The sequence below is a fragment of the Lygodium microphyllum genome, chromosome 29 (genome assembly GCF_053477565.2).
Source record: "Lygodium microphyllum isolate KBCC chromosome 29, Lygodium_microphyllum_v1.1.10, whole genome shotgun sequence".
Lineage (NCBI taxonomy): Eukaryota > Viridiplantae > Streptophyta > Polypodiopsida > Schizaeales > Lygodiaceae > Lygodium > Lygodium microphyllum.
This window is the reverse complement of record NC_141163.1, coordinates 63,193,939-63,214,410: the sequence shown is the minus strand read 5'-3', so window position 1 is coordinate 63,214,410 and position 20,472 is coordinate 63,193,939. Positions and strand designations below refer to the sequence as shown.

Sequence of the window (20,472 nt, the reverse complement as noted above, 5' to 3'; positions counted from 1 at the left end):
AGTGACCAAAGCAAACGGCAAAGGGCTGAGGGGGCAGCCTTGCCTAAGAGACCGAGATAAGGCGATTTCCTGCGTGATCCCTCCATTAAGAGCAATACGAGCCACAACTCCCTGACTAATAGTATCAACAAGAGAAACCATGTGAGGACCGAATCCCATTGTAGACAATAATTGCTGCAAAAAAGACCAGCTAACATGATCAAATGCCTTCTCAATATCGAGCTGAAGCATAACTACTTACTGTTTTGAAGCTTTAGCATAGTCAATTCCCAATTGAACATTCAAAATGTTATGCATTATATTGTGACCTTTAATGAAACCATATTGATGTGGATGAACAAGGTGTGGAAAAACTTTGTGCAATTTGTTGGCAATGATTTTGGAGAAGATTTTATATAACAAACCCATAATAGAAATGGGTCTCCATTGTTTCAAAGAGGTTGGAGAGGGAACCTTGGGCAACAACCGAATGACAACAATCTTCCAGTCTAATGGCATCATGCCAGAATTCCACACTTGCTGACATAGGCGAGTCAATGGGTTTTTAAGTTGTTGCACATTTGTTTAAAGCAGCTCATTAGGAAGCCCATCCCAACTAGGACTTTTTCTTCAGGGTAGGTGGGACAATACTTCTTCCACTTCATCTTCTAAAATATCAGCCTCCATTAAATCCACCCATTCTGGTTTGACCTTGTTGCTAACCAACTCGCAAATATATCTGTGAGCAGAGTGAACAACATCAGAAAAATTCTCTTGCGGACCCAGCAAGGACTTATAAAAGTTAACACACATACGAATGATGGAGGCAAGATTAGTCACCATAACACTTTGTTCATCCATTAAACACACAATATTTTCCCGGGCATATTTTTTGTGCGGACGAGCAAAGAATTGATGGGATTGATAGTTATTATCCTATAAAGCTTCAGCTTTGGCCAATAGTTTGTATTTTGCATAATCCTCTTCTTGAAGAGAATGAACCCTGCCTTTCAACCATTCAATGCATGTGAACAAGTTATCATTAGAAGCCCCTGATTGACTTAGAGACAAGGAGCGGGCCAATAAAGATTGGGCATTATGCAATTCAGCTCGTAAAGACGAAGCATGCTGAATACCATATTGACGGGATAACTCTCGCGCATTATCCCCAAAAACAGCCCATGCGTCTCTCTCTCCAAATAGGACCTTCAAGCTAAAAGAAGCAATCAGTTGCTAAACACATTTCAAAAATTGATTTTGCTGCAGAAAAGATTGATTAAAACGAAGAGGCAAACGAGCAAGAAGAGCCTTAAATACATGAACAGGTCTATGGGTCATTTTCAAGAGCAAAGGGTAGTGATCTGATAAGACATGTTGTTGATCCACCCACATGTCAATAACTGTACAAAGAAAGGAATCACTCTGAAAAATATATATCTGATCCAATTTGGCCCAGGTGTTAGGATGCTGCAAAGAATGATAGATATAACTAGATTGTGATGGATACATGCAAGACCACATATCTTGCTTCAAAGACCTAGCTGCAAGGGCATCCTAAGCCTGTCGCTTAGGACCATTCATGAATGAGTGTAGAGAAGTCGCGTGATCCCTAGATACACATGCATTAAAGTCGCACATGACAAAACCTCGACGAGTGATGGAAAGGGAGTGCAGGTCATCCCAAAGTTGATACCATTCCCTTGTAGTGGAAGGAGCATACATGCCCATCAACCACAAAACCTCTCCCTCATAAAGTATTTCCAGAATCACAAATCGACCTCGAGGATCCTAAGAGGATTTGACAGCTAACATAACTCTAGATTTATATGGAGCTCGACCATTGAAAAAAACCACATAATCTTTATAAACATAAGAAGATCCAACCAAAGCGTGCTGTTTATGCTCCACTGCACAAAATACATCCCAATCTCCAGCAAACACAACTTTCCATAGCCGATACTACTTGTGCCCGAAGAGATACCTTTCACATTCCACAAAGCAATTCTCATAATAAATGAGAAATGAGAAAAACTAATGAACCACCACTTTTCCTTTCCCTTTTACGTCTATAGCTTTAGCTGCCTAGAATCTTTCCATCTCGCTTCGGATTATATCTACAAGGTCTGCCCTCTACAAACCAGCAATCGAAGCACGAGAAGGAAACTGTTGTTGTTGCTGTGAACAGAAAACATCCCTAGGAGGCACAAGCCTCCCCTCTGCATCAAAGTGCAAAGAAGAATTGGAATTCCTTTTATCATCCTCTGCTGGAGCACGTGAAGATTGAGGGTTCATGTAAAACCCCTTGCCTCTCCGTTGAAAGGTTTGAGTGATGGGGTGTGGCGGTGGGTGGGCAAGAGTCAACGAGAAGCTTGTCTTGCATTACGTCTAACCAGTGATACCCAAGATTCTTCTCGAGGAGACACATTCCGGTCAACTGCAAGGGAAGTACGCTCAAGACCCAATTGAGAAACCTCCTTCTTGCCTTCATCACGACCATGTTGGGGAAACATCTCAGGATCAGCTTGTGGCTGCTAAAGTATGTGCTGAGGATGGTGGTCTTGCATATCTATGTTTGGATCCATAGTTCCCTGCAAAACCTCAGGATTTTTGTCACATTCTGAAATGAAATGGCCCAATTGTCCACATCTGAAACAGTGTCCAGCAAAAGTACCCCATTTCAACTCATAAACCAAGGTTTGCAATCTTGGAACCTCAAAACGAATTTTGGTTGGGCGAGGTTTCCCTGTATCAGGGTTGTCTCCATACGTAGTACGGACTGATCCGTACGATAGGATCCGTACGGTACGATATGATACGTATCCATACGATTTAGTATGAAAAAATGGGCACTTTTTGGCCACTCTACTTTAAGTCTACAACTTTTTTTTTTCTTTCTCATTTCTTTTCTTTTTCTTCTTTATTTCTTATTTTTCCCCCAAGCCTCTCTCTCTCTCAAGCTTCTCACACCCTCTTTCTCTCAAGCCTCTCCTCTCTCTCTCTCTCTCTCTAGCCTCTTCCTCTCTATAGTTGCACTAGTACCAGGTATGAAAGGTTTGATACTATATCATACTTTAGGTACCGTACCTTATGTATTAGTACCATAAAGTACCAACTTAATGGATGTATCTTTCCCATTCGAACTGCACTTTGGGACGAGGTAAATGCTCCTTATATTAATATGATTCTCCCATGAGATTAGGTTATTTGAGATTCAAACAATTTCTCTCAACCTTCTTTCTCTCAAGCCCACACTTCTCTTATTTGTATGATCATACATGTATGATGTATCCACTCCCATCTATGTAGTTATAAGTTGTAGGTAGCAGTAGTGCATGTTGTGCATTTCGCATTAGGTTTTGGCATGTTACCCTCAAGCACTCATGTTATATACTCTAATAGCATTGCTATTTACACTTGAAATATCTATCTATTATCTTTTGTCCAAAATAATCAAGTTATTTTTTTTGTCGTACAAATATCGTGCCGTATCTTATAAAATCTTAAGGCCATTTAGTACCGTATTTTATCATACCGTACCATACCATACCTTTCGTACTTGACAACTATGCCCTGTATCATCCCAAAGCATGCGTGCCCTATTCCTATTGCGGAAAGCCAACCGAAGCTCCACCAACACCTCACCTAGGGTTCTCAAAACCAACGGGAGGAGTCTCCAAAGATGCGTAGGGAAATCAACCACCTCCACCCAAATAGGGCATGCCTGCTTCAACACCTCGTGAAACTCGGCCATGGGCCTCCAAGGGACCATGTGAACAAGCTTGCCATCTAAAAACAAAGGAATGTGTTGCATGATGAAAGTCCGCACTTTCGAGGAGCAAAAAAGCACCTCCAAAAACCCCCTCGGACCATCATAAATCTCTTCAGTAAGAGAGGCCTGCACATGCCCTGAAGCATCATCTTCGCACTGTGCAACCCTTACAAGCATGGACTGTAGCGAGGTACGAATCTTGATGATCAAGGGAGTCCTTCTTGTAAACTAAACGATGGCTGCCCTCTTATGGAAAGCAACAATGTGTTGTAGGACCAGTTCCGTTACCGTGACTACAACTACATGATCCCCTTCCAGTAAAGAGTTAGCTTTGCCCTCATTAACATGGACATAATCCGACATAAGATGATTGGCAGTGGCGAGCATGAATTGAAGAGACCTATCAGGTTGTGGACCAGAAGCCTGAACCTCCGGATGAGGCAAATTTCGGGGGCATAATAGCGGTAATCTGTTTTTCAACTAACATCTTCTGACGTTTACCTGTCTTATCCCCATTGGTCAATAGCCCGGAATTCTCCGCCAACGAATCACTATTTGAATCCGGTAGAACTTGGTCATTCCCATTCTCTAAATGATGGTTGAGAAAGGCCACAGCGATACCATTTGTCTCCTACAGATTATCCGTCATTGAACTAGATGCTAGCATGAACCACTTTGCGACCCTTGTTGCAGGCTGGCAGACCACAAGTCCCTTGTTGCAAGTTGGCAGACCACAAGTCTGTGTGTGTGTGTGTGTGTGTGTGTGTGTGTGTGTGCGCAAGGGCAAGTCAGCTCTCTGATCTGTGCAGGGTCGTAGTCACGCGCTCCCAGATTATGTCCCTCTCTCACTCTCGGCATAGCAACATGCACACTGGAGGTGCCTAGGGGCAGCAGACGCAGTGTTGATGGCTGGTGGGGCAGCGGATGAAGTATGCTTGCACGTGACCTGTGTGATCAGGCGCTCCCTTTCTTAGACAATGTCAGTTGTTGCTGACTAGGGTTTACTACAGCGCGGCACGACTCCATATTTGGACGAGCACAATCATGAGGGCAACGGGATGGTCGAATCTAGTGGGCTGTGTCTGTAGCGTGGCGAAGTGTTACGGGGCAGGAGGTCCGCGCTTCAAGTCCCAACTTTGTTCGATAGCGTGCGTAGGTCCATGCGACGACAATGAAGGTGACATGCAGATTAGACGGGTGGTGCTAGAGCCTGGCACATAGGCAACGGCGTCTCCTCCATCAACATCTTCATCTCTCTCTCTCTCTCTCTCTCTCTCTCTCTCTCTCTCTCTTTTTTTCCGTAAAAGGTAATTGTATTAATTACGAAAAAAAGTACAAGATAACTTGATTACAAGATACATGACGCCAATCCAGGCCATCATGTGAAAAGGGGCTAAGTGCTACAAGTTACAAGTTATGGCAAGGGGGCAGATGAAATTGCCATAAGCCAGGGACGGAAGTCCTCCCTAGAGAGCAAATCAGAATGCCGGAGAAGATCCAACTGCCAATACAAAAGGCCCTTAAGCCTCGCAATATGTCGCTGAACATTATAGGCGGAGTCAAAAAGAAAAGCATTCCTAATGGTCCAGTTATGCCAACAGCCCCAATAACGAAGAAAATGATACATGAGTTTCATATGTGGCTGTGCAGGAGTGGGGTATTTGGGCTGGCCGAAAACCCAATCAAAGGGGCGCAGGGTGAATCCAACCACTCCTTGCCAAATAGCCGACAAAAAGAACCAGTCTTTTTTTGCGACGGGGCAAGAAATAAATCTGTGGCGGGCTGATTCCACAGGAGTGGTGCAAAAGAAACAGCTGCCATTGGAGATTCGTCGCTTGGAAAGAGCCGACGCAAGCGGAAGACCACCAATCATCACTCTCCAAAGAAAGACTTTACATTTGAAGGGGGTCTTGTTCAACCAGCCCTCCATCACAGTGGCCCTCCACCAGGACCGGGATTTTCGTAAGCCCCATACAGCATTGGCTTTAGTAACTAACCATTGTTGATCTTTGATCAGAATATGATAAACTTGATTAGCAGAAGCTTTGCTTAAAGGCAGCCGGCCTTGTAGGTCCCAATCTTGCCAGGGGTGATCTGAAGCAAGGGCAGGAAAGGGTTGTCTGCTCTGGAGCATCCGCAAAAGCTGTTCCCATAAAGGCCTATATCCCCGCGGGATCCTGTAAAGCCTCCTGGCTGTACGAAAAGATATAAGCACATTGCGACTAGCAAGGGTGGCATCCGCGACCGAAGACAAGCCCAAACGAGCCATCCGGTTGAATTGTGGTCTAAGCTCATTTTTGCCTTCCCATGCAAGTAAACGCGAGACTGCCAATAATTCCAATTGAAAAGAATTCGTAGCCAAGCGATCCTCCGCTGGATGCCACTGAGCCTTTAGAAGGACCCGTTTCCAGGAACATACCAAATGATTAAGCAGCGACGAAGAAGAACTGGAGAACCTCGAATCAGCATTAAGAACATGCCACCAAGAAGTCCGGATTTGGGTATTGCCATGTAGAAGCCCATGGCTCTCAAGGAAATAACGGGCTATATCGACCCATGGATGATGATCCGAGCACATGGCGCGGAAGAGAGACCAACGGAGTGCCTGCATGTGAGTTTGGGCATCTAGCTCCGCCACCCATGCGTTTGGGGGTGTAGGCATGCGACCAAGAAATCCAGGAAATACCTGCATGCAGTGAGTCCTTCTTCCATAGCATGAAGCGAAGAGACTGAGTAAGAGTATTGAGAGTCGTAGTAGTCCAGGGCAACAATGGCAAAAAATATGTCAGCATTGGCAACATAATTGTTTGGGCCACTTTGAGACGAATATGGAAGGGCCAGGCTTGAGATTTCCAATACATAAACTTAGCCACCATTTTCTGGGAAATAGAAGCTGCTTTGGTGGAACATCGACACCCGAAGGGTACCCAAGGTGCCTGACAATGGAGCCACGAGGAACAACCAGACCCTGCCAGTCCAAGGACTGCAAATCCGACTCCGTGCAGCTGAGAATGGCTGATTTGAGCGCATTGATGCGAAGGCCGGAGGCTTTACCAAAGATGCCCCAAACATCCAATGCGCGCTTGAGGTTGTCCTTGTCGGCACGCAAAATCATAAAAGTATCATCCGCCAGGGATTGGCTAATGAAGTGCTGTCCTGAAGGAAGCGACAGACCGGCCAACTGAGAAGAGGCTACCATATGGGATAACATGGAAAGAACTGGATGTGTCGCGAGGGCAAAGAATAGCGGGCTCAAAGGGCATCCTTGTCTGAGAGAGCGGGCAAGTACAAATGGCTCAGTAACACCTCCATTCAGCATGACTCGCGAAGACGCCGCAGCGCTAATGGTGTAGATTAGACGAGACATCCGGGGACCAAAGCCCATAGCCGACATAAGTTCAGCGACGAAAGACCAATCCAGATAGTCAAAAGCCTTTTCCAGGTCTAGTTGAATCAGTACTACCTCCTGGTTAGAATGCCTTGCATAATCAATAGCTAGTTGAGCATTCAATACATTGTGCAGAATATTTCGGCCCTTAATGAAACCATATTGCAAAGGATGCACAATGGCCGGGAGATGCTTATGAAGCCGATTCGCCATTATTTTGGAAAAGATTTTGTACATTGAACCCATCAAGGAAATGGGGCGCCACTGTGTCAACCTAGATGGCGAAGGAACTTTTGGAAGCAGTTTAATAAGGCCTTCTTTCCATGAGGAAAGCATGATCCCGGTTTGCCACACCTGCTGAAACAAAGCCTGCAATGGTTTCGCCAGTTGGGAAGCAAAAGCTTCAAAGAACTCATTGGTGAGACCATCCCAACCCGGGCTTTTATCCTTGGGCAAATGTAACAAAACATCCATAACCTCTGCCTCACAAATATCGGACTCCATAATAGCTTGCATGTCCTGCGGTAGCTGATTGCGGACCAGGTCATAAAAACCCGAACGGGCCCGAGTGATTTGATCTGAAGGTGGAGAAGTGGTGCCGAGAAGGTCACGGAAATAATTCCTGCACATATGCACAATAGTCTGCGGATCCATGATAAGGTGACCTTCTGCATCCTCGAGTCTGGTCATATTCTCCCTAGAAGGAGAGGCATGGAGAGCTCGAAAGAACTTATGGGTTTGACATGCATTATCTTGCAACGTCTCTGTCAGATGTTGCAGTTTGGCCTGCTGGTATGATTTCAATTGGAATTCTTTAATAAGATCCGCCACTCGCATGGCCAGTGCGAGCAGAAATGCATCATCCGGAGTGTCCACCAGCAGAGAGCGAACCAAAGCCAGCATGTCCTCGGCTGCCTTGCGACGCTGCCGACAAAGAGAGGCATGGTGGATCCCATACTGCCGAGCAACCCGCTGCACATTAGAGAGCAATCGTTCAAATGACGCAGTGCCTTGAGAAGAGAAGTCGAAGAGAAATCTGTCAATCAATTGCTGCATATAGCCCTGAAAGATTGCATGCTTCAGGTAAGACGAATTGAAACGCAAAGGAAGTCTCTCCAGAAATTGCTTGAACGGGGCAATGGGTTGTGCAAGCAGCTCAAGCTGCAGAGGGAAATGGTCCGACAAGGCATATTGCTGCAACACTTTTATTTCGAGCAGCTCCGGAAGAAAATCATCATTCTGCATGATATATATACGATCCAATCGCGACCATGTTGTTGCATACTGGGCAGAATGGAAAGTAAACCCTGTAGAAGACGGGTGTAGCCAGGACCAGAGATCTTGCTTAAGGACGTCAAGAGCCAACGCCTGCCACATACGACTTTCTGGCGTATCCGTCACCGAATGCTCCGATGTGGACTGGGAGGAATCCACACACATATTGAAATCCCCCATGAAGAAGCCCCGTCTGCCAAGTGACAAGGAGGTCTGCAAAGTCTGCCAAAGCGCCCGACGAGATAAGGAATCATTCGGAGCATAGAGGCCAAGTAGCCATAAGATTTCCCCTTCGAATATAATTTCAATCACCAAAAAACGGCCATGAACATCATTTTTAATTAGAACAGGCTGATATCTGTCATGGACAATCATGAGCACACCCAAATAATGCATGGCCTGTGACCCAGCATAAAACAATCTAAAGCCATGGCAATCTACCACTTTTCCGGCTTCATCGTGGCTCTTGTGCTCAACAGCGCACAGGACATCCCACTGATTTTCATGCAATACAGTCCACATAGCATGTTGCTTGTGTCGGGAACAAATTCCACGCACATTCCACGTGGCGATTTTCATGTATACTCAAAACAAAATCAGGTACGAGGCACTGCTTACCTCGCTTTGACCTTGTCAGCGAGAATGTCCAGGACTCCCTCGTCCAAGAAATCCGCCAACACTGCAAAAGAGTTCTGCGGTCCAGATTTGGAAGTAGACGGCATATCTGCTGGCTTTGGGATGGAACGGGGATAACGACGGTCCCACGGGGTAATGACATTACCTCTGGTATCAAATGCCAGCTTAGCAGAGGGACCCTTTGAACGATCCGAAGACATTTTCCTGGCGGGCTGCTGAAGGGGGGCAGAGGAAACCATAGCAGGAGCCGAGCGCTCAGAAGACTGCATTTCCTTCCTGCGCATGTATGTACGCATGGAATCTTGTGATGTAGTGGGCACATTGTGCTCCATGGTAGCAACAACCCTGTTGCCTTTTTTTGCACGTACTTCCACCCAATTAGTGGCGCTGGAATCCAGACCCGCAACCTGTTGCTTACCTTTGGCCAAAGCGTGGGGCTGATGGGTAGCATCCAGCGATGGGGCATCACACACCATATCCTCCATGGGCGGTACAGCATGGCCATCATGGGAAGTGTGTTGCTGTTCCGGGCATTCAGCCATAAAGTGTCCCAACTGTCCACAGGAGAAGCAATGCCCTGCAAAATTGCCCCATTTCAAACGAAAGTGTAATGGGTGCATGCCAGGGCAATTGAGGCGTAACCAGGCAGGCCTTTTTCTTGCAGTGTCCCATAGCATACACAAGCGGTTGCGATTCACAGCCCGGAGACTGGGAGGGACCAGAACAGTGCCCACAGCGGCCATAGCATCCTTCAATAGTGGCCAATAAACAGCCGGACAGTTTTCCACCTCGACCCAGACCGGGCATTCACGTTGCAGCAGGCGCTGAAAATCTGCCATTGGACGCCATGGAACCACATGAACCAACCGGCGTTCAAAAAACAAAGGCAGTTTAGACAGGAGAGCAGCACGGTGCGTCTCTGATTTCAACAGGACCTCAAAAAAACCCCGGGAGCCAACAAAAATCTCTTCAACACATTCCCCTTGTAGCAGATGTTGCAACCACTGGCGAATACGGGAAAGCAACGGGATTCGGCCAGTGAAGAAAAGTATCACAGCGCGATCATAAAATACCGAAAAGGAGCGTAGGGCAGTTTTTGGGTCCACTGTGGCGTCCAGCACATCTTCAGGTGCCGAGTCAGAAAAGACTTCCTGATTATGTTGAACATAATCGCCAAGCAAAGTGTTTGCAAATTCCAGCAAGTGTTCCCAGTCCACTTCCTGAGAGTCCACCGAATCTGAAGCAACCTGAGCATAGGACCGATCCGGGGAAACGCCTATCTCTTCCGAAGCATGCTTGGTACGTTTACCCGCAGGCTGGATGTCGGGACCAGGGGGCATCTCTTCATTGCACGGAACCATATCCTGAGGTTCCTCCGCATCAGAATCCGGGCCCAGTGCTGCCACTGTTTGATCTATGAAATCCAGATCCAAACCAGCCATCGTATATGATGTTTTGATGTCGAAGGAGGACTGACCCTCTCTTTTGCCGACTCTCTTGCTTGCCCTTTTTCTGTACAGAGGTGCTGTCCAGGGATAGACTCGGCACGGAGAGCTAATGAAAACTGAGGTTACCTGTCACCGTGCAGGGGCAGACAGGCGCAACACAAGCCGGGCGGTCTCCACAGCAGGATGGGACAGGCTGGGGTGCCGGGCAGGGGTCTGTCAGCAGTGTCCCGGCACAGGGCGTCAGGAGGATGCTGCCATGGATAGGGCGTCAGTGACAGAGCGTCTGGGCGTGGACAGGGCGGCCGGAACAGGACACGCTGGCGGCTCCAGGACAGGACACGCTGGCGGCTCCAGAACAGAACACGCTGGCGGCTCTAGGGTTCCCGCTGGCAGGCGCAGGACAGGACACGAACAACGGGCGAAGGCGGGCGGAACTGCAGGCGTCGACAGTGCAGACAGGACGCGAACGCCAAACGGGCTGAGGCAGAACGGCAGGCAACGAGGATACTGACGCAAGCGATAGGTGACGACATGTGGGTCGTCAGTCTTCGACGGCGCAGGGCGACGCGACGGCAGGGCGTGCAGAACCAGGCGACCCCAGGGCGGCAAGAACCAGCGGCTCTCTCTCTCTCTCTCTCTCTCTCTCTCTCTCTTTCTCTCTCTCTCATATATATATTTGTGTGTGTGCGTGTGGGCACGCGTAGTATTCTGCAATTTTTATGTAGGTGGGTAGCTCAAAATGTGGTGCAAGTCGTTACCAACAATGCATCGAGTTGTTGACGCATGGGCTGCTTACGTAGGCCAAGTTTCACATGATTGTATGGAATCTATGTACAATTGTATTGACTTGCTCATTGAGGATATTAGGAAGCTCAAGCGGGTAAAGAGATTGGTGCTTAAAGCTACATCAATTGTCATCTTCTTCACTTGCTCATGGAGGATATTGGGAAGCTCAAGTGGGTAGGGACGGTGGTGCTTAAAGCTATATTCTTCATGGTAAAGGTAAAGGTACTTGCAATGTGTTGTGATCATATCATGAGTTAAAGTAGTCTTCTTCGACTCAATTCACTTTTATCTAGTTGCCTTTGGCGCACATTTATGAGGTGCGGTCTGCCCTTTGTCAGAGACAATGGTCATAGTTGCCTCTGTACATGGTACGGAATGGTCTGTACGGTACGATTTCGTATGATAAAACTGGCCTCTTTCAGCCACATGGACTGCGCGTCCTCATTCCGCGTTTCCTGCGCCCCCGCGTCCCGCGTTTCATGCTTTTCCTGCACTGTTGTGCTTTTTGGGGGGGGGGGGGGGAAGCCTTGGATACCTCACCCCACCCCCTTTTCCAAATTCCAGCCATGCAAAACTTAAAAGGTGCTCCTCTTTGGATTTTTTCTAGGCTCCAACTTGTAGCCCTCTCTTTGGATTCCTTCTCTCTTTAGACTTTGACTGTTTGAACTTTGAACTTTGACCCTTCTCTCATCTACAAAAGGTGCTCCTCTCCTCCATTCTTCCACGCCAATTCAGCAAGCACTTACAAGTTACCATTCTCATCTTCCTCTTTCCCGCACCCTATCGAAGCATTTGCCATTCTCAAAGAGTCAAATCTCATCTCCCATCCCCTCTATCCCACACCCTATTAAATCATTTTGCCATTCTCATCTCCCATTCCCTCTCTCTCACTCTTGCTCTTTCAACTTTACCCCACAACTTTACCCCAACCCTCGGGCCTCTCGAGTCTCCCTCCCTTTCAACTTTCAAGACTTAAGTTTCAAGAGTCCAGAGTCGAGACTCAAGAATCTTTTTTTTTCCGTAAAGGGTAATTGTATTAATTACGAAAAAAGAGTACAAGTTTTCATGATTACAAGATACACGAGGGCTCTAAGCCAACGTGTAAGATCTCAGTACTAAGCTACACAAAAGTTACACAAGTGATGGCAAAGACCTAGCGGAAATTGCCATATGCCAGGTAAGCAAGTCCTCCCGAGGGAGCAAGTCCGAGTGCCGAATGAGATCTAACTGCCAATGCAAGAGACCTTTAAGCCGGGCAATGTGTTTCAAGAGTCCAGAGTCTCGAGACTCAAGAATCTCTCTCTCTCTCTCTCTCTCTCTCTCTCTCTCTCTCTCTCTTTGTGGCCTCTTTATTCGTCATCGGCACCATGACTCGTGAGAAGCATGAGGCCTTCAATTTGCATGCGATCCATGTGGAGAGGGACACAAAGAAGTCGAATTCCCACCATTAGATATACAAGTATTGCAGGAAGTGCTGCTATACAAGTGGTGCAACTCGGCTTCTCTAACATCTTTCCAAGACAGGGGGGCAAGTTGCTCCATGTAAGGAGATCCCTCCAAATATTGCGGAGGAGATTCTCGCCAAGATGAGACGGGGATCCACAAGAGGAGGAGGAAGTGGCTTATTGGCACCAACTCCTATACCTACTAATGAGGAAGCATCCAATGTGGGCGTATCTTCAACCGATGCGAGAGAGGTCTCTACCATTGGTGGTAGGGGCTCCACATCCGCATCCAGCTCCGGTAAAAGACAAAGAGTGGAGGCTCATGCGGTGCCGGAGAGACAATCGTCTCTCTCTCAAGCACCTAGTCATGTGCGTGGATCGGTTGCATTTCTTAGAGAAAGGCAACGACTTACGGACATTGAAATTGCACGCACGGTGGAATCTTGCATTCAATGTTTTAAAGCAATAGCAATGGAAGATGGTAAAAGCCATTGCCAATGTGGGTCCATGTGAAGGATGGACCGGTGTCACATACAACGACATGAGGACGAGAAAGATTGATGAAGAGGAGAGGATTGATAGAGCCCTTGATCCTATTCGGGCCGCATGGATAAAATATGGTTGCTTCATTCTCACCGACGGATGGAGTGATTGTAAGAAACGGGGCATCATCAATATACTCGTCTCATGTCCACTCGGCACTTACTTTTTGCGGGCCGTAGATATCGGCAAGAGGGGGAGAAAACGACGGCCGCATTCATCTACCGCCACATTCGACAAGCTATCAGAGGTATACATTGCAATTTGCGTTTTAAATTTGTTTCACTTTCTTTCATTATGATAATATCATGATTCATAATTGAAATTTGATTTATACATAACTTGTAATTTGTAAATTGTGGTTGTAGGTGGGCCCCTCAAATGTGGTGCAAGTTGTTACCAACAATGCATCGAATTGTCGGCGCATGGGCTGTTTGCTTGAGGCCGGGTTCCCTACCATTGTGTGGACTCCATGTGCAAGTCATTGTTTGGACTTACTCATGGAGGACATTGGGAAGCTCAAGTGGGTGAAGAGGGTGGTCCGCAAAGCTACATCAATTGTCATATTCTTCACGGTAAAGGTAAAGGTGCTTGCGATGTATCGTGAGCATAGCACACTTGAGTTGAAGAAGCCTTCTTCAACTCGCTTTGCTTACATGTGGTTATTGTTGGAGCGCCTTTATGAGGTGTGGTCCCTGCCTTGCACCAGAGAGAGGTGTCCACTCTATGGAATGAGTAGGATGAGTATGAGACAGAGGAGGCCAAAGCCATGTAGCGCTTGTGCCTTGGATATCCACGAGGGGTTGTTTGAGTGGTTTGCAGACATACAAGGCAAAGCTCTAGCAGATCCAATTCCATGCCCCATGATGACGTCCCCTCCTTTTCTATATAGCCATTTCCTTGGGAGCCATCATTTGATGATGATGGTAACCTCAAAACTGAGGATGAGTACAACAATGTCTCACCATTCAAGTCTGAGAAGTCATCCTTAAGACTCTCTTGATGAGACTTTGATGGTCCTAATGATGATGATGATGACTTGGGTTTCACTCACGCTTACGCTCACAAAGGAGTGTTGGTGATCAGTAGGACACTAGGGCACTTTTTACTCTCGGTATGAGAGGTTTTTTCCCCTAGACTTATTGTCTTCTTTCGTATGTGCTTATGTTACACACTTACGGGCACTGATCGTGTTTGGGTGTGAACACCCCCTACAACCCTAAGGTTTAAACAAGGGTTGTACTTTGTACTTTCAGCTTACACTCTCAGTCTATTGCATTCGGAGTCGTGCTTCACTCTCCACACTGTTTACTACAAGCTTCGATCCTCTCACCCTCTCACATTTGGTATCAGAGCAGGGTTCAGCTCTGCTCAGCATCCAGGAGTTCCCGCTCAGTCCAGCTCTGTCTGGTGGAAGACTGCCAGTACTGTCCGTCTCCTGCAGTAGCCGCCACTGGCCAACAGGTCTGCCACCTGCACCGCCAGGTCCACCACAGCAGCGCCAAGTTCGTCGGCCTCCAGCTAGTCCATAGCCCCAGCACTGCGTGTTGCCTAGCACCCCACTAGTCTGTCTGGAACCGCCACCAGACTGCACCCTCCCGCCTTGACTCTGCCACCCTCCAACTCACCATCATCGCCCCTGCAGCTTCCTGCCCTGTGCCACGCCCGCCTGTGGCAGTGCTCCCCACGCCTACCTCCAGCTCGCCTGCGCCTCCCCTGGTGTGCAGCCTGCGCCGCCCTTTACCTGGTTCTCTGCAGCACATGCCTGCAGCACCACCTGATCTAGTGTGCAGCCTGCCAACTTGCAGATCGAGCTTCATCATCATCCTACAAATCTGCTCGTACTGTCTGACAGTCCAGTTGAACCTCCAGCTTCAAAAATCAGGGTAAAAAGACATTTTTTAATCAACTTTTTATTTCAAAACTTATTGGCAGGATAGCATTTTCCTGGGCAGCATTTTGCAAGTGTCTAGGACACATTTCACGCAGAGATTTTGTGAAATTTTGGGGCTTTTGATCTTTTTGAAGACATTGGCACATGTACTGCAGTCTCAGTCACAGATAGACTGTTATGGACAATTTTGGGGCAAGAAATTTTGGGGTTTTTGCTCATACAGTGTTGCTGAACATTGAATGCAGCTTGGACTACATGCATTACAGACAATTTTGATAGAGTGTACCTCAATGTACTAATTGCAGCAAGCTATTTGCTGTAATTTCTGGAAATTTTGGAGATTTCCAGGTTGGTCCAGCTTGGACATTGCTCTTTTGCCTTCTTTTGGTATTGATTATCATGGAAAATTGGGGAGGAGATGTATTTTACCTATGTATCCAAGGAGGATAGATTGGATGGTGACAACTACTCACTTTGGTCCTCCATAATGAAAAATGTGCTTGTTGCGAAAAATCTTTGGGACTAATTAGATGCTTGCTAGCTGATCTGGATGTATCTATTTTACGGAGCCTACTCCTTTGTTCACTGACAGTTAGAGTGCCATTGCAGTGGCATGGAACCCAGTGTTTCACGCATGTCCGAAACACATTGAGATACATTATCACTTTGTTAGAGAGAGGCTACATGCAGGTGATATCAGCCTTGTCTATTGTCCTACCACCAATAATGTGGCAGACATCTTCACCAAAGCTCTTCCTCGTGACAAATTCGAAGCATTTGGCAATGCTTTAAATTTGATCTCCTTTGGCGGTAGACGATCCTTGTACTTTTGATCACTCTTCACTCCAGGGGAGTTTGTTGGGTTTCACTCACGCCTACGTTCAGAGAGGAGTGTTAGTGATTAGTAGGACACTGGGACACTTTTTACTCTCAGTACGAGAGGTTTTTTCCCCTAGACTTAGTGTTCTTTTGTATGTGCTTATGTTTCACACTTACAGTCACTTTTCGTGTTTGGGTGTGAACACCCCCTACAACCCTAACATTTAAGGGTTGTGCTTTGTACTTTCAGCTTATACTCTTTTAGTCTACTGCATTGGGTGGCATGCTTCACTCTCCACACTATCTACTGCAACTCTTAGCTGAGCGTCGATCCTCTCACCCTCTCACAATGACGACGACAAGGATACTACATTCTAGGTCTCTTTGTTTTTTGTATCTACTCCTGTGATCTCTCCATGTATGATGCACCTTGGTTAGCATTCCTGCTTGCATCAACACTTCCTATGCTTGTAATCTCCAACACACATTGTGACACCTGCAGCATCATCCCATGCTATTTCAGATGCCTGGCCGAAAAAATCAAAACAACAAACACCCACTTTTTCAGGGGGGTTAATAACAAAAAAACGTACCAAATGAAAAAGAAAAATGAGAATGGATGTTTAATGATGAGAGATTCTTGTAGGTAGGGAGGGATTCCAACCCTTGACACTGCAGTTTATGGCTACATGCTCTTGTCCATTGAGCTACAGGCCCCACCTACACTAGATCCATGATTCTGAAACCCTCTTGTTCCGGAGAATCATTGGTTCAATTCCCTTCTTTCTAGTCATAAGATGAAGCCAACAAACGTGGATACCCACTAGACATATTTGAACCAATCCACTTGACATATTTGTGCCTGTATTGATATAACCTTGGCTTGATGAAGCCAACAAACGTGGATACCCACTAGACATATTTGAGCCAATCCACTTGACATATTTGTGCCCATATTCATATAACCTTGGCTTGATGTTGGAACACCCAAAAACAATGATGGGGCATATGTACCAGGGATCCCCAAGGAGATGAGAAGCCAGAGAATGTCCGATATGGGCAAGAAAATACTAGTTACAAAGCTGTGATGAGTTCAGCCCTTTGGATGGTGTTTCATGGCATTATAGATTCTATGATTGCTACGTGGGGAACTGTTGCACAGGTCACTGACAGAGGCTGAGGTTCTGGGTATGAGGATGTACAGGGGTGTCAGGCTTATCTCATTCCCACAGACTATGGACTCAGGGGTTGTCACAGATGGGAGCTCATAGCTAGCATTATTGTGTTGTACACATGGACAGCCAGATGTTGTTAGGTTATTGATTTTTTGGACATGTCTACTGCAGAGACTCTCTCTAGGATCCAGACAGAGCTTGTGCATACTCTTTGTGGGAGATGGGAGAGAATACAGGGCAGTTCGGAGACTATGAGGAAGAGAAACAAATGCTTTTCTCAGGACATGGGATTCTGGCACCTTTTTCCTCTTCCATACCCACATGGTCTAGCATTATAGACCTCCTGACTGACTATTCACTCAAGCTTTGTAATAGACTTCCCCTTGTTATATATTCTTGATATGGTAGTCCCTTACAGGGCTGCTTTGTACTTGGTTTTTTGCCTTGGGACACTTGGTTCCGAGGTGCCACTGAAGGGGAAGTTTGTATCAGATGAGAGATCCCAAAAGGAGAACCACAACACATCCTTATGCGCCAAAGAAAAGAAGTGCTGAGTGTAAGGGCTTTGTAGCTATACCATGCCGTTGCTACCGATTGCACCTATATAGGGAGTAGTAGTGAGTCAAAGCCGTGCCTTGTTTCCACTCTACGTGTGATTCCCTATGCCCAGTGGTGAACCCTCTTATGTGCGGCGTCACGAGAGTGTAGTCCTGGGATGTGTCTATGTTGTCCCGCTTTTGGATTGAATAATACAAGAGTATACCTTGAGCTCATATCGTGTTACCTTTCTGTGCCGTGTTGAGTGCGTAACGAGTGCAAGTTTATCACACTTGGTATCATTCTTCTAGTGAGATCCACTGCTTAGAGCTCTAGACATGGAATCCATTCTTGGAGGTTGGGTGGGGGTTTAGGGCAAGCTTCTGCACAGACTGGGTTTGTAGGGAGAGGACTGAATGCACAGAGAGGATAATGCTTGTTGCAGTAACGGATTTGAGGGGAATCAAGGGCAGCAATGGGAAGAACTAGGGGCTCCAAGAAGAAGGTTATGGGGAGATCTGAATCTAGACTTTATGACCTTTGGATCTAGAGCTGGTTTTGCTATGGCTTGACCTGTGGAAATGATGAAGAGAGATAGTTTAGATGTACTAACTAGTAGGTTGCCAAGGATTTCACAAGATACAATTGGCAGAAAATTCTTGCAACAGCCCGCCAATATGATCAGCTACAGCACTCCTCAGTCCCTTGCACCTGCCTTTTGAGAAAAGCTCTATCACACCTATCCATCCAATCATGTGTAATATCAAGGAATTTTCAAAACACAAGTTTCTTTGATAAGACTGCATGTGAATCATCTGCTGATAATTTTGTAAGACAACATAGTTGTTTCTTTTATCACGTATATGATCATTTTCTAATATGAGAATAATATCAGCCACCTTGCTGGCGCCTGTATAATGTTGTGAGCTAAATTTGGACTGTGTTTTGCAGCCGCCTGTGGAAGGGAGTATACCATACATTCGTGAAGGTGCATCTATGGTGGTAATTGGAAACCAACTTATTGTCTTTGGGGGTCGAGGTAGTCGCCAACGGTACAATGATGTCCATGTGCTGGACACTCAGGTTGGATATGTGTGCTTTCTTATCCCTTAGGAGCTTGGACACAACTGCTACTCTTGGACACTTTTATTTAAAAAAATCTAAATTGATTTTTCAAGAACCAATAATTAGGCTTTGTTTAGATGAATGAAGATTTTTTTTCAAGTTGAAAAAAAATTACAATATCTGCTTTTAATGGATATGGGCCCAACTTGGCTTATGCCCAGGAAATGAAAGAGCTTAGAACTTACACAAAGTGATCATTTCTTTCTTTTAGCTTGCATTTTAGTGCCTGAAAATATAGGGGGTTGGGGCCATCACCATCCTGTAGCCATTTCCTCTTCAATTGTACCTTAAGGGCCTGAAAAATATAGGGGGGATGGGGGCATCAATCATATCTTAACACTGTCAACCCTAGCCCCTTCCTGGGATGCAAGAAAACGCCCAACTTCCTGTAAGAGCCACACAATAATGTTATCATTAAGAGAGGGAGAAATAACATTAAAAATACACTCTCAGCTTCTAGCAGCTGTAATCACAGATTCTCTTGCCTCTGTAATTCTAACCAAAATATTAAGTTCAAGGTGAACTTCTAGGAATTTAGATACATACATATGCATTACTTTGTATTTTTTTTTTTCCTTGCAGGTTTGGACATGGACTCTACAAAACACGAAAGGTTCAATTCCTGCACCACGGCAAAATGCAGCAGCTACAGTCATTAGGAATAAGTTCTATGTGCATGGAGGAAAGGGAAGTCTCATGCTGGATGACTTGCATGCTCTTGACATGGTGGCATTCACATGGAGTAGGGTATGCTATTACACTGCTTGGTAAAAATGACCAATTGATGAGTTTTAATTCTTTCTATAGGGATCTATACTCGCAAAGCTACTAAGATGATAAATACATGGTCAAAATGTTAGAACCTTTGTTAATAAAAGAGAGGATATAGAATGTTACAACTGCCCTGTAGGTGAACCTAAAAGGTGCTAGCACTACTGTGATAAATGGGATGCCATTTTTTGGCTAAGAATGAACCTCCTATCGAACATGAAATGTTTTTGACAAATGGAGTCAAGCTCAGAGATAAGCTGTAGAAACATGCAAAAATTCATGTTGCTGGATGTGTAAATCTAAAGAAACATGTTTTGATGCGCTCAGCTATAAGGCAGAGCTCTTCCTTTTCATGTGTTGCATTTCTAGTCGCCTTGTATCACATGGCTGTGACAGTATGAATGCTAAGATTGGACATATTTTGTGTCCATGAACCACTTGACATCTAGGTTTCAAAATATTTTTACTTTGTTGCTAGCAATAAGATCCTCAGTGATGCATCTCTAAGGAGTATGCTATAGGAAGCATTCCTGGCTTGCATATTCTCCACTTGTTTTGGTTGGGCTGCATTCTGGCCATATAACAGATCTTTTGAACTGATTCAGAAAGCCAATCAACTGTCCCCCAAGTGCATGCATCATCGCATCAGTTTCCTTCAAAAAGCTGCACATTTGATGTTTTCATAGAACCCAAGAAATATTGCCTGACAAGCTAGTTGTGGAATCTTCAGATCAATTCCTGCCCGTCACGCTGCTGCCTGCCATCGCACCCCGCTTACTCCCCCCCCCCCCCCTTCCTTCCTCCCATCGTGCTGCGCCTCCTCCCGTCCAAGTCCTCCTAGCAACGGCTTGGTACATTGCCTCGTGTTGGTGCTTCTCCTTGTCT

The 20,472-nt window shown here is 46.0% G+C and overlaps 1 protein-coding gene across 5 annotated transcripts in view; it reads left to right on the top strand.

The window, feature by feature from the left end:
* LOC148010708 (dynein regulatory complex subunit 7-like) overlaps window positions 1-20,472 on the top strand; it is a 358,764-nt gene that overhangs the window by 169,078 nt on the left and 169,214 nt on the right. For all 5 annotated transcript variants that reach the window (XM_087671014.1, XM_087671012.1, XM_087671015.1 and 2 more), the window contains 2 exons: window positions 18,643-18,774; window positions 19,399-19,563. In XM_087671014.1, the coding sequence (XP_087527140.1) occupies window positions 18,643-18,774; window positions 19,399-19,563 (297 nt within the window). The remainder of the gene's footprint in view (window positions 1-18,642; window positions 18,775-19,398; window positions 19,564-20,472) is intronic.